This window comes from Pleuronectes platessa, chromosome 11 (genome assembly GCF_947347685.1).
Source record: "Pleuronectes platessa chromosome 11, fPlePla1.1, whole genome shotgun sequence".
Classification (NCBI taxonomy): domain Eukaryota; kingdom Metazoa; phylum Chordata; class Actinopteri; order Pleuronectiformes; family Pleuronectidae; genus Pleuronectes; species Pleuronectes platessa.
In genome coordinates this window covers 21833339-21847758 of record NC_070636.1, presented here as the reverse complement: position 1 = coordinate 21847758, position 14420 = coordinate 21833339, and the positions used below count along the sequence as shown (strand labels likewise).

Here is a 14420-nt window from a genome sequence, read left to right as displayed (position 1 = left end):
TTCTGAATAATCTTATTTTGGTTCCTGCTTCTCTCACATGTGTTCCTTCGGGGGGGGGGGGGGGGGGGGGGGTGATCAAAGAGGTGACTGACTGTGAATATAATATTTATAATATAAATAATACAGACTCGGGAAGTGAATTTAAAGTTTATTTATTTGACAACATGGACTTCCATTGTGTTTTCAGCGCTCCTCTGCATCTAGAACTGGAGGACCACACGAATGCTGAAAGAGAAAAATGGGATCAAATTCTGAATATTGGGTTAGTTTTTTTAGTTTTAAAGATTAAATTTACAATATGAATCTAATCTAATAAAATCAAAGAACGGTAAAAACATTTTAGTTAAATTTAAGTCATTTTCGGTTCTTATCCCACTGATGTATGTTCAAGCATTTTTCTGGTAAGTCTGGTATAGGTCGGGATTTACAGGTAAGACTGACTCGTGATTGGTCGGGCGGGACACTGCTACCACGACTACATCCCCACATTCTACAGCAGACTCTGCTGTGCGTTCAATTTCAAAATATTTTGGTTTCACTTCTTGACAGTTTTAGGTAGTTAAGACACCTCATCCATCTTTATATACATTCTATGGTGTATACATGACAGTCACCAAACCCACCCTGCTAGCTGCCATGCCGACTCGTGAAATGTGTTTCATTGGCACAATAGAGTGAGACATGTTGAGGAATAAATATTAGTTACAGTTACAGCAGGTCTGCACGATGATGGTAGCCAGCTAAGCTAGCATGGCTAACTTTGATTTAAACAATCGATACAATCTTCAGACCTTCAAACATTTCAGGTCAAACATTTTCAAAATAAAAGCTTGCAAGCTAAAGACAAACTTTGTGTATTACTTTGTAGACAAATTGCTGCAGAGGAAGTGATTCTACGAATGTTGTTGCCATTACATAGATCCGCACCAGTCAGTCTGATATGGTGAAATAAAAAATGATCAAAATGATTTGATGAGTCAGATATTATTGCTGGTTTTGGCCCATGGTTTGCCAGTTGCCAAACACTGACGTAGAAGAAGGAATGCTCAACTTGGTTTGATGACTGTTAAAGCTGCCCCCGCCCCAACTGACTGCAAGACACTGTTTGCCTGTGTATTAAGTGACTCTGCACCCTCTTGGTTCTTTAAGAATACACATACCACGTGTGAAACCGATACGATGAACAGCTGGAGAGATATGCATTCCACAAACAGACATTGGTGGAATCAGTAGGTATGAGGGGATAGTAAGGAGCAGCTGCGGAAATTCTGGTTGAACGGCAGCGTGAAACAGCACTGAAAAAACTATGTTCACATAGATGTCATGTTTCCATCAACGCTTAGATTAGAGCTGACATGTTCTCACCTTATAGACGTGGGAACAATTTCAAAGGAAGGTAACACATGCAGTGACATGAATGTGTGCCCACGCTGGCAAGAAAACAAGGAAGAAAGAAGCTCGGTTCACACGCTCACATACACACATAGACACACACAGGGAGTGTGACTGCATTTTCTAATCAGGATGCCATTACACCACTAGATTTATACATTGAAAACACTTACTGGCTTCTTTTTTAATATTGACAATCTCATGTATATATGACCTTTAAAATACATTACTGACACAGGCTGCTTGTATTTGAATGAAAGCCTCTCAAGGTCTCAGTATGTCCTCAACATAGGGCAGGAGTGATGCATAAGTTCCTAACTATAGACTGTATTTAAAGATGGACGACACGTCTCCACTTCCTCCCACTATCCAAAAATAAAGTTAAAATATCCTACATACGGATGCTGCACATTTGGAGCTCGAGTCTGTGCGGTAGTGATAGGGGGATGTAGCCGGAGGAAAAACATTCTGCTGAAGGTAAGCGCTAGACCAATCACAATTTAGTATCTATCAGCTGTCAAACATGACATTTCATTGCGTTTTATAGCATTGAATAACTAACTACAACTAAAGTTACCATTCACACCAAACCCATGCACTTTTGCTTTGCTTTCTAAATTTGGTCCATGTCCCATCTGTTAACAAGGAAGAGGTGGAATTGATGGTCTATTCTGCAACCAGCCACCAGGTGGCGAGATGGTCATTCTCATGCAATCTTTGGTCAGTTTAAACCCAGAGGGACACCAGAGCGTGGTACACATTAACATAACAAAAAAAAACTATGTATGTCAAATCGAGGCTCACCACTTCCCAGCATGCATGAGATCGAAACCATCAGTGATCTTCTCAAAGGGCAAAGTGTGAGTTACAAATTCATCCACTTTCAGCTTCTTGTTCATGTAGTCTTCCACCAGTTTGGGAACACTGTCCACACTCTTGTATCCTAGGGAAAGAGTAAAAAGGGCCTCAAGTGAACAAAACAGGACTCATACACAAACAGAGCATACACTATTTATCTATATGAAAAGCAAATAAGTGATCCTGTTAACAGACGTTACACAACTGTTTCCACAAAGTTCCAACCTGGGGGATATTTGCTGTGAACCTCCACCTACACACCTTGTGAGTGTGTGCATTAGTCAGTGTAAACGTCTGTGTAACAGCTTGGCTCTGAGCCAGACCCACAAAGTATTATTGTAGAGAATGAATGATGAGCTTGTTTTGTGCAGTATGTGCTCATTGTTTGCTTGGAATGAGAGCTGGGAGTAAAGAGATGGAGTGGGTGAGTGGAATGGAGACCATTCATGCAGGGAACACGAACACAAACAAACAAGAAATTGCCTCCTTTGTTGTTTCCCCATTATTGTTAATGTTGATTAAGTTCATTAACTGGCTGTAGCTAAATCTGATTGTCCGCTGTAGTTCCCCGGTTACTAATAAATATTACAACTTTAAAATATTTATTTTCCAAGCGTACGGCGTACACAGACAAGGCTTTTTCCCCAAAATAAATTCAATGATGTGGCTTTGAATCAAAGCTAAAAGAGCAAACAGAAACAAAGGAATGTATGTTCCTTTGTCCCTCTGTGTAAATTGTGGCCCCCTGCTTAAGAAAAATCCTAGATCTGCCACTGTATTGATATTGAATGAGTCAGATTCTGTTCCTTTGAGAAACGTCCCTGAATTGAGGCCTCGACAACAATGTAGCTACCTCCGAAGGCAGTGCCTTTCCAGGTGCGTCCAGTCACCAGCTGAAAAGGTCGGGTGGAGATCTCCTGGCCGGCAGCTGCCACCCCGATGATTATGCTTGTGCCCCATCCTTTATGGCAGGCCTCCAGAGCTGCCCTCTGCCACCAGGGAACAAGGTCAGGACAATAAAACCTCTGTCGGATCCAAACAGCACCTGTCCACAAACTCAAACATTGCTCAGTTGTGTTTTTCTCTTTCTGTGTTCTTCTCTGAAGGCCTGACAGGAGGGGGAGGTTTGCCATGTAAGACTCAGTATTAGGGCCATGTTGGATCAAGTGTTTTATACTACAAGAATAAAATCTTAATGGTATGAGAATAAAGTCATCAAATTATTTGAATAAAGTTGTAATATTACGAGAATATAGTGTAATTTTACAAGAAGTCAAAAAATTACAAAAATAAAGTTGCAATATTGCCCAAAAAAGTGTAATAATATTACCAGAATAAATTGATAAATTTCAGTTGACCACTAACAAACACTTCCTTCTGCAAAAAAGAGGTAACTTCCTCCAAGTCTGAGTGGTTCTTTCTTTGGAATAGACAGTTTCTTAAAGACCTTTTTCTCCCTGAACCTCATGATAATGTGATGCTGATGTGACACAATATTAGGTGTAATGTTTTTTTTAACATATACTAAAGCATAACTTAACAAGACAGATTTCCTGATAACCTGCCTATAACATTACACACATTTTTCTAATATTACAGCTTCATTCTTAAAATTGTAGTCATGCAAGTAGGTCAGACTGAAATAGTAATACATTTATAAAAGTAAAATACAACTATTGTTATGAAATAAAATTAATACCTACTGTACAACAAGAGGCTTTTTTCAATCTAAAAAATATTGGTTTCCTTGTAAAAATTGAGCGTTAAGCGATCCTGGTTATTCAGCATCCACAGTTTAGTTATTACGGTTCTGTAATATGGTAATTCATATAATATATATATATATATATATATATTTTATTATTTCCCTCCCTCACCATGATTGCCACATTGCCCACACATTCGAAGGAGTAGTCCACGCCTCCGTCCGTCATCTCCACCAGCACCTCTTGGATTGGCTTGCTGTGCTCCTTCGGGTTCACCATGTCCGTGGCCCCGAACTCTTGAGCAGTGGGGAACTTGTCAGGGTTTAGATCGACGCCAATGATCCGAGCGGCCCCGGCTGCTTTACAGCCCATTATGGCTGCGAGGCCCAGTGCCCCCAGGCCAAACACTGCACAGGTCGACCCAGCCTCCACCTGCGGCGTGAGAAACACCAGAGCCAGATACAGGTCAGCACATCTCTGTGGCTATGAATGATACAGCAGTGCACAGCAGGGGGAAGAAATAATGATGCTGATGAGAATATAAAGCAACTTTACTGCCTCAAAAGAATGCTACATAATGATTAGAAATAGAGCCAATACATTTTGAATGTGCTGTTTTTTCCCTCTGGCATCATGTAAATACTGCTATAATGATAGTAATCAATAAACGGCAACAGTTAGTCATCATTAAAAATCATTACAGAGGCTCTGCTGTAGACCTATAGTCAATGCTTAATGTCAAGAGGCTAACCATTCCCAATGGCAACGCTAACATGGTGATGTTGAACAGGAATAAAGTTTTCCATGTTTACCACATTAGTGTGTTAGCAAGTCAGCTCGAAGAGTGTTTGTCCCAAACTTCATGGAAGCCAACAGCTGCTGAGACATTTCACTGAAAAGCACAAATGTCAGAAAGACGTGACACTAAACAAAATTGATAAATGACCAAAGTGGTTTTTTTTATAAATAATTATAGACAAAGGCATTGCAAAAAAATCTGGATATTGACCCACTAAGACTTTTCAATATGGTGGCCATCTAGCCATTTGTTCAAAATGGCCTCCGGGGACCACTGTTTACTGGTACATTTTCTCATCGAGCGTATAATGTGATATTGGCCGTATAATTAGTCGAATAAATCTTGAGAACTGCCATTTGGATAATATATCAATATTCAACATCGCTGCCTTTTTCAAAATAGCCGCCTACTTAGTATCAGACTAAGGCTGTGTCCAAAATCACTCACTAATTCCTATAGAGCCAGCAATGTAGTGACTTTGCCATTTTGTAATGCTGTCCAAATGTTAAGTGACTTTTAGTATACCCTATATAGTGCACTCATTTTTTCCCACAATGCACCGTCAAAAGTAGTGTATAACAGATGGTCGCTGACTGAGCAATAACATCATGCATTGTGCCTGCGGAGGAGAGACGATGGAGCGAAGGCAGCAGTAACAGCTCGACCTGTCGTATAAGTGTAAATACGAGCAGAGCAGAGCATCACAGCACAAACTGAGACAATCAATTTATACTGACTGTAAAATAAATATTTAAAATTTACTGTCGGATTTTCCAGCAGCTGGCTTTGTTGTTGTTGAAAGTCAGAATCCTGTGATAATTAAGTAATTGCCGGCACAGAGAAAATGTGCCAAGTAGTTTGAAATGGTTTTTCTTCTTCTCACTGTATAGTCCTCTACATAGAAGTCACTACACAGTAAACTTAGGGTTAATGATTTCGGACACAGCTCAAATCTACTCATCTAACCATCTTGGAAAAAAGCCGGCCATCTTGAATTTTAAATGACTTCCATTATCCAAATGGCAGTTCTCACAAACTATCTATGGTCCTAATGAATTATGTACATATTCAACTAACTATGTCCTTAATATCACATTATTGTCAATTATACTGATAAACATAATTGATCTGAAAACAGTTGTCTCTGACGGCCATTTGGAAAATAGCTGCCATAGCTTCTGTATTCAAAATTCATCATGGCTCAATATCCAAACTTGCCTGTCACCAAATTTGATGCTTTTATCCCAAAATGTTGTCGACATTTTTTGTTAAGTTGCACCAACAAAAGGATAATTAAAAACCAGTAGGATCATCTGGGAGATATTTTCCTTCAGGACCAGAGTGGTGGACTTACCGATTGACACTGTCATAATTACCAGTGGCTTAAATAATATACACTAACACTAAAAGCTTTACAGAATGGAAAAAGGAACCTGAGCTCCCACCAGAATCAACGAAGCTCTTCTGCCTGACAGGCTTTGCAAGGTACTGAAAAGACAATCCCATAAATACAACAATAAACTTCTGCAAACTCTATTTAATTATGTATGCACCTAGTTTCACAAGGTGATAAATGATGTATATCGACATTCCAGTAGCAGGAAATCGTACTACTATTTACTGTACTCTCATATTCATTCTTTTCACATGTATGGAGTATAAAAAATCGATGATCAGGGATTTAATGTTTGAGCGTGAGAGTGGGGAAGAAAACAGTTTGAATAAAAATGACAACTGAAATACTCAATAAGCAATGTTAAAATGAAAATGTGCTTTCTGACATGTCAAGTATTGTTTATTATTCATTAGCTCTGCCAAGAAGGTTATGTTTCAATTGTTGCTTCTCTGTCTGTTTTTCAGCGGGATTATGGGAAAACAACAGAACCGATTTATCTTGAACCTCATTGGACCAAGAAAGAATCCATTAAATGTTAATTTAAGGCACCTTCTTTAACACTGCAATATCTCTTTTTTTTTACATAGTCACTGATTAACCCGGGAAATATTTTGTGTATCTTTGAGAAAAAAAATCAAATTTATGGGACTGATGTCTCTGAGTGTGTGTAATTTGGTGTTGCTTGACTGAATTAGAGGGATTTGGGCCTCGGTAGAGATAGTCAATCTACTTAGCGCAGTTCTAGTCGTCTTTCGATTTGGTTTCTGTACACATCCCACAGGGACTATTAGTGCCTGGTTGTGATGAGCGATCGAAGCACAGTGGTGTTAGGGGAGGAAAGCTGACTTGCCTTGGCCGTGTTTATAGCAGCTCCATATCCGGTGGTGATGCCACAGCCCAGCAGACAAACCTTGTCCAGCGGGGCCCTGCGGTCCACTTTGGCCAGAGAGATCTCGGCCACCACAGTGTACTCAGAGAACGTGCTGCAGCCCATGAAGTGGAAGAGGCTCTTGCCTTTGCAGGAGAATCGAGTCGTCCCATCTGGCATCAAGCCTTTGCCCTGAGTGAGCCTAGAGAACAAGTCAAACCGAGGTACTTCAGTGTAGCAGATAATCTGTGGTGCTGCACAGAGGAGATTCAACACTTACCTGATCTTTTGGCAGAGGTTGGTTTTGGGATTTTTGCAGAACTTGCACTCTCCACATTGTGGGACGTATAACGGTATGACCGTGTCCCCTAAAATACAGGCACAATGTTTTACAGGGGTCACGTATCTTCGTAATCATCAGATTCAAGGATTTATTACTTGTTCTAAAAAAAACTACATTTATTTTCTCAAATTAACAACCTTTAAGATCCATGGCAACCTGGGCTATATTGAAGCCAGTGATAAAATATATTTTCTATATTTTGTTTGTAAAACTCAAATTCACAACATACCAGGCACTTTGCATTGTAATGTCAAGACCGTACAATATAAGAACAGAACCTGGTTGAAACTTGACGACTCCATCTCCGACACTCTCCACGATACCAGCTCCCTCGTGGCCCAGCACCGAGGGGAAAACTCCCTCAGGGTCCGAACCACTCAGGGTGTAGGAGTCAGTGTGGCAGATCCCTGTGGCCACAACCTGAAAAGAAGGAACAGCATCGGATCAACGCAGGATGATTTGAATCTAAAGACGTGTTTTATAGGCGAACATCCTCTACACATTAAAACCTTTCCATTTGTTCACCACTCTGCCTTAAAACTCATCCCTGGTGATGCTAATGAAACTCATCCAACAACCAGATGGACTTAATCACTCACACTAAACCGAATGGCTTTTAATTTAGGTCCCAGGAGTTTGCCCTGAACTTGGAGAATCTGGTTTTCTTGTAGTGCACCTGGCTCGTGAAACACAATTCAGCATATCTTTGAATTAAGTACACTTGTACCCTCTGGACAGGGAGAGAGCGTGACCTAGGGGATAGAGCGGGTGTTCTGCAACACCCGCTGTATCCCTAAGTGTCCTTGGCAAGATACTGAACCCCTAAAATGGCACCTCATAAATGCTGAGTGTTTCAAAAATGTAAGTCGCTTTGGACAAAAGCGTCAACTAGATGACATGAAATGTAAAGGACATTTTCGAAATTTGATCTTAAACCTTCCAAATCCAATTATGTATGAATATTTGTCTTTTAAATCTATAAATATATCTTTAATTATTTTTGGACCTAGTTATTATAACTGCAAATCCACACATAACTCTGTTTTATAATTTTTTCTTAACACTTTGATAATCTTCTTCCTCTAATTGCCCTAATCCATTGTTTTGGAAATGGCTTTTATTTGGGTAAAATGTCAAAATGTTTACTGCTTTACCCCTATGTTGTTGTTTTTGCTGTTTTTCTGTCTCTATAATTTAACTCCATATCATTGTAATATCATGATCATGAGTTAAACAGATATCTGCATATCAGTATTTACTGGTGGGAAGTTTGTATTAAAATAAAGACCTCTGCTTTCTTAGTCAACCTTACATATCAGCAAAGGAGACTCCTACAACATATATACCCTATATATAGACTCTATGTAGGAACAACATGTAGGAATGAAGGGGCAAAGTACACTGTATTATTGGAGAATCAATACAGTAAATGACGAGACCTGACAGGATAATGACTGAAAAGAGGCTGTTAAGTTATAAACAGTGTATATATAGCAGTTATCAGCGGTGTTAGTTGTGAAGGGTTGGACCAGACACTTTTATCTTGCACCCCCCCCCCCCCCCCCTCCCACTAACTATTAACTGCAGACCTTATTAATAAAGGTGAGTGTAGATGTCAAACCCTGAGACTTTACCTTGAGCCGAACCTCCCCTGCTTTAGGAGGCGCCACCTCCACCTCCTCCATCACGAGAGGTTTCCCGGCCTCCCATGCTACTGCAGCTCTGCACCGGATCACCTACAACACAACACAACATCCAAGAGCTTCAGCTGGTCTGGAATCTGTCTTTGCATCAAGTCGCTGGACACGTCACCCAGTCAGTGCAACACAGGAAATCATCCAATTAAATGAATGAAGGGGGATAAATCCCAGCGGGCTTCTTCTGGCCGGCAGACAACAGGATGTTGGACTGGCTGACAGTTCTTCTACTCTGTTCTCTGCCACATTCTGACTTTAACTGAACCTTACAAAACTTGTCTTTCAGAGAAACTTTGACCTGTTGTGTGGAAATGTTGCAAAAACATGAGTCTGAACGAGATATCTCAGCACCAAGTCTGAGCCGGACACACACAAACCTCTTCAATGACTCATCGTCTTTCTTTACATTTACATTACATAGATTGTGAAAGAGTGCTGCAGAGAGTCTGTTCAGATTCAGAGCCACCCCTCACGTCCCTCAATTGTAAACAATCCCTCTGCTCCATAAACATGACACTGAGCCATGGCAATCCCAGAAGGTTTTTTTTGTGTGTAGACTCACTTGAATCCATTCAAACCCTCAGTGAAGTTCACTGAGCGAATATATGTGAGGAGAAACCAAGCATGCTTACCTTCCCTGCAGTTGCCATGCTGTTTAATAAGCTGAGCTTTGCTCCCAGGGGGAGATGTGGAACTTATCAGAGTGTTGACCAATCACAAGGCACAACCCCGCCTCAGTGGGCTGAGCGTCGTGTTGGAGCACTCGCTGCAGTTCTTCCCACAATGCCCATTTCCTTCCTCATTTAGGGTTTAGGATCTGGAAATTCAGTTAAATAATTTCTTTTAATTACAGCTTACCGTTAGCTTGTGATTTCAGAGTGTTTCAATAGTTCTTACATTATTTTAAGAATGCAGATCACAAATTAAGTATCTACCTAAGTTTTGTTCTTTATATTTGGATAAATACTGTATACAACAGCAAGGCAGTTGTGTCAAATTCAGTGTTCAAATCCCTCTCATTGAGAAGTAGAATGAAAGTTGAGCACTTACCTCCACAAAGACCATACATTTTTCAATTTCAATCAAACCCTATAAAATTTGGAGATATCCATTCTGTAAATGTACCTGACTCAACATAAGGGAATACTTATGTGCAAACTCACATTATGGAATTAACAGCCAATTATGGAAAGAATTTGACTGGAAATGAAATATCTGATATTTTAACACCCCTCTTATCTTGTCCTCATATGTACAACAACCATTGGTATGTTAGAGAAATAGTGGAAAGGTAGGAGACCACACATCATTATTCTGACACTGCCCAGAAATGCAAGAGAGGTGTTCAAGAGGAAATTGCATTTTGAAAAAGTATAATCCTTTAGATCCATTGTTGTTTTTGTTGGGAGCCATACCTAAAGACCACTATAACATATACCAGAGATACGTATTAAGGATTCCTTTGCTGACTGCCAAGAAAATGATAACTGTGAAGGATGTAAAACCACCAAGCGGCTAAAAGCAGTCTTTTATACAAAGATTGAACTGGCTGAACTAATACATGGATGCTGCTAATTGAGATGGGTTCCATTAATGTCTAAGACATGTTTCATGTGTTGCAGGGATCTTGTCTTGGGTAAACATCTGCCGTTGCTGATTTTACTATATATCTATATCTATATCTATATCTATATTTATATCTATGTGCACTATTGCTTGCCCTTTGGTAAGGCTGTTCCGAAACTGTAATAGTGACCTGCAGTAATTAAGCAGCGGAAAGTAAAGACCGGCTGCAGGACTCAGTCTACAGAACCCAGAAACTGCACCAGCACTGCTGCACAGAGAGCTGCTCACTATGCGTTAAAGTTATCTCAAATTCCACAGCACACTTTCTTTGGCCCCTAACAATAAACATTCAAGTGTAAAGCCAAGATGATGAACTGTTCTTTAGATATGAGTTCAACAAAGGGACAGACGACTGAATCGTTGGAGATGCTGCACATTATTACCTTGGCCAAGGAGGCTATTTTCATTTTGTGTGTCTGAATCAGAGCTAAAACTTTTTTTTTTTTTTTAAATGTAACACAGTATTCAGAGACATTGTTACTCCGACACACAGCACAAACAAAGCAGAAGACCACAAAGCCCATCGGTTTAGCTTTACAGATGGTTTTTACAGTGTCAATCTGTGTGGAATCCACTCAATACTGTTAAAAGATCATATTATTGTGTTTATTATTTGTATGAATAATATGCTGGGTAATATGATAAATTACTGAATGACTTGAAAGCAACACAGTGGTCTTATGGTGCATGGTCTTATGGTCAAAGTTCATCAAAGTTGAACTCCACGTAAAGCCACGCTTGGATTTGCCTCGCCACAGGAAGCTAAGGTTTTATTTGGGAGACTAAGCCACTGAGAAGTTCCCATATGTGTGACAGGGCCCTTAATGTGGAGAAATACTCTACACTCCACCTATAAATCTTCCACTGGCAGTGCTTCATCGGTTCAGTGGTGTCATTGACCTTGGTCACAGCTATTTTGTGAGTGATAACCTCATCCAGCTACAGCTTCTTGTCCAACTTCTTACAAACTAGATAAAGAATTGTAGAATTTCATTTAGGCTCTAGAGATTCATTTTTGCATGGTCACACGTCTTATCAGAGAGAACTTTCATGTGTCACGTTTCACATGAGACACTGTGCAAGCTGAGGAGAATCAGTGCAGTGTCTTGGCCAGGGGTGGACTGGGACAAAAATTCAGCCCTGGCATCGTCTGTCCAGACCAGCCCACTACATTATCAACGTACACAACATAGAAGTCCACAAATCTCGCGGCGTCTTCTCTCATGCATACTACTGTTACCACCTAGCTCAAAGATGGCAACAAGAAGGGAGGCCACACACAAACCTCTCAAGCCAAAAGTAAATTTATTTAACTCCAAATCAAGATAGCTCTAACTACGTAGTGGGATGTGTAAAATATGTTACGCGTCAGTGGTGTTAACGGTGTTTGGATGTGTGGAAATAAGGTGTGATGTATGTTGTAAGGTGCAGAAGCAAAGAAAAACAAAGGCCAAGGGCCCCATGCCCCTGGAAGCAGCCTTTAGATCTGCAGCTGAAGCCCAGCCCAAAAGGGCAGGCCCAGGGTGACGCCCCTGCCAGCTCTACCTGTGTCTGGAAAACAACTCCTCAGGCTCTCACATGTCAAGTGGTCAACCTGAGAAGGACATGGATACATTATAATGTCTCTAATCATCACAAATTAAGTATGATTTTATAAAACATAAAAAATGATAAACTCACCAGACTAGAGGAGACTCAACAGACAAACTTTGGTACAGTGAAGGCAGAGAGTGGAGGCAGACAGAGGGCAAGTCCTCGAACATGGACAGAGGGGGAACAACTCCTCAGGCTCTCACATGTCAAGTGGTCGACCTGAGAAGGACATGGATACATTATAATGTCTGAAAAATAAAGAAAATGTTTTCCTCTGTCCTGCACCTAGAGTTGAGAACTTTTTGGATGTGTGTTTCTTTTAAAACCTTTTGAAAATTATTATAATTATGAAGTATGAATTTACACATTAAAAAATACATGATAAACTTACCAAATTCTAACAGTGGTCCCAAATGTCCACATATAAAACAGAGGGAGAACGACTCCTCAAATATATCACAACAACCTGTAATGGAGAATAATTGATCATTTAGTGTACATGATCACACCATTAAGGATCAACATATAAGCACTCTCATCTCTATTTACAGCTCAGAAAGTTTACTGTTGCAGCTCTTAGCTAGCTTAGCTGAATCATCTGAACAATAATAACCCATAATATCACAATTCGGCATATTAAAACACAATCAAAAACGTTTTCTACTTTGTTTTGGACATGTCTCAAAAATGTAGCCTAGCCAGCCCCATGCCAACGTTACTTACCATGTCTGCCTCCACTCGCTCATCATTGTCGAGTCCTCCTCGCTCGTCTCCCGGCGCACCTGCTGCTGCTGGGCTGGTGAACCCGGAACCAAATAGGTCCGTCAGTTTGGCACATTTAGCAGCCTCCACCTCCAGAGACTTCAGCTTTTTTTCCCAATGCTTCTCAGCGCCACCCGGGCGTTTTTTACTCTTCTCATCCATTTTAACTTTCTGTCTCAGCAGCAGCCCGTCCCGCGACTCCCCCCGCCAATGCCATGAGGTCCCGCCCCACCCTGGTTTGTGTTGTGATTGACAGCACTGTCAGGACTCTCTGAGCCTGTCAGCACATGATTGATTGACAATGACAAACAATAGACCAATAATATGTGTCGATGCTGGCAACACACCGCTAACCCTCTGTAGCCAATTGGCCGGCCCAATTGGAGGAAATTTAGAGAGGAAGAAGAGAAAAAAAAACGAAAAAAAATACATAGCGGACCAGACCGGCCCACATTGGGTCAACGGCCCACCGGGACGATGCCCGGTATGCCAGATGGCCAGTCCACCCCTGTTCTTGGCACAACCAGTGAAATGTGAGTTATGTAACTAAATAAACGACACTCACCTCTCATTCACTAACTGGTGGAAAAGAGCAAGTGAACTGAACCCCGGTTCTTCACCTGGAGGTCCCCCGGGGGTCACAGTTATATAAGTAATATACTTCAGAGAATGATGCAGACCAATCACGTCCCCTTTATTTGCATCCTCCCTTATATTTTTACCATATTAAGAATCTCTGGCTAAGAAGACAGGTTATTAGGTTATAGTGACATGAATGTGTTGACCAGATGAAATCAAATACCACAAGTTATTTTCCAGAGAGTAGTCCACTCCTCCATCATCTCAGCCACAACTTGACTGATGGTGTTATTATGAACCCTCTTGTTCACAGAGTCGTGCCGAACACCTTCAGGCCTCCTCCAACTTCACTGAATCAATGTCAGTTGTTAAAATTCTGTTGGCTCCTGCAGCCTTGCAGCCGATGGCTTCAGCTAAACTCCCAGTTCCCAGGCCAAAGACAACACACATGGAGCCACAAAGATTCCACATAAATCTTTTGTGTTTAGTCAGTGTGTCTCTTAAGGTTTGAGGGTTTTGTGTCCTCTAAAGAGTGCGGATTTCCTTTCAGAGCAGCAATCTTAACAGAAAACATCTTTCTATTGTTTTGTTTTCTTTTATTTCAATCTAATACATGTATCAGAAGTGAAACATGCACAGCAGAAAAGTATTAACTGTTTTCATATATAGTGCAAATCCCACCGCTGAGGAGACAGCGTGTGCCCAGGGTCCGTGCATGAAGTATAGACAATGGAATATGGTTTTATTTTGTCCCCTGGATTTCAAAACCAATGTTGGGTTGTGTGAGTTTCAAATAGATTC

General features: G+C 40.7%; 1 protein-coding gene and 1 long non-coding RNA gene across 2 annotated transcripts; both read right to left on the bottom strand.

Moving 5' to 3' along the window:
* Positions 1-136: 136 nt before the first annotated feature.
* LOC128450526 (alcohol dehydrogenase class-3 chain L) lies at positions 137-12118 on the bottom strand. The gene is made up of 9 exons (XM_053434035.1): positions 9692-12118; positions 8997-9098; positions 7641-7782; positions 7300-7387; positions 7002-7221; positions 4128-4388; positions 3104-3239; positions 2197-2335; positions 137-225 (listed from the first exon to the last, which is right to left on the bottom strand). Exons 1-9 carry the CDS (start codon positions 9707-9709, stop codon positions 201-203), a joined length of 1131 nt encoding a protein of 376 aa, XP_053290010.1. The 5' UTR covers positions 9710-12118; the 3' UTR covers positions 137-200.
* Positions 12119-12256: 138 nt separating this feature from the next.
* LOC128450528 (uncharacterized) lies at positions 12257-13199 on the bottom strand. Its single transcript, XR_008340021.1, has 3 exons — positions 13002-13199; positions 12670-12744; positions 12257-12279 (listed from the first exon to the last, which is right to left on the bottom strand). It is a non-coding gene; the product is annotated as an uncharacterized LOC128450528 (long non-coding RNA).
* Between the last annotated feature and the right edge of the window lie 1221 nt (positions 13200-14420).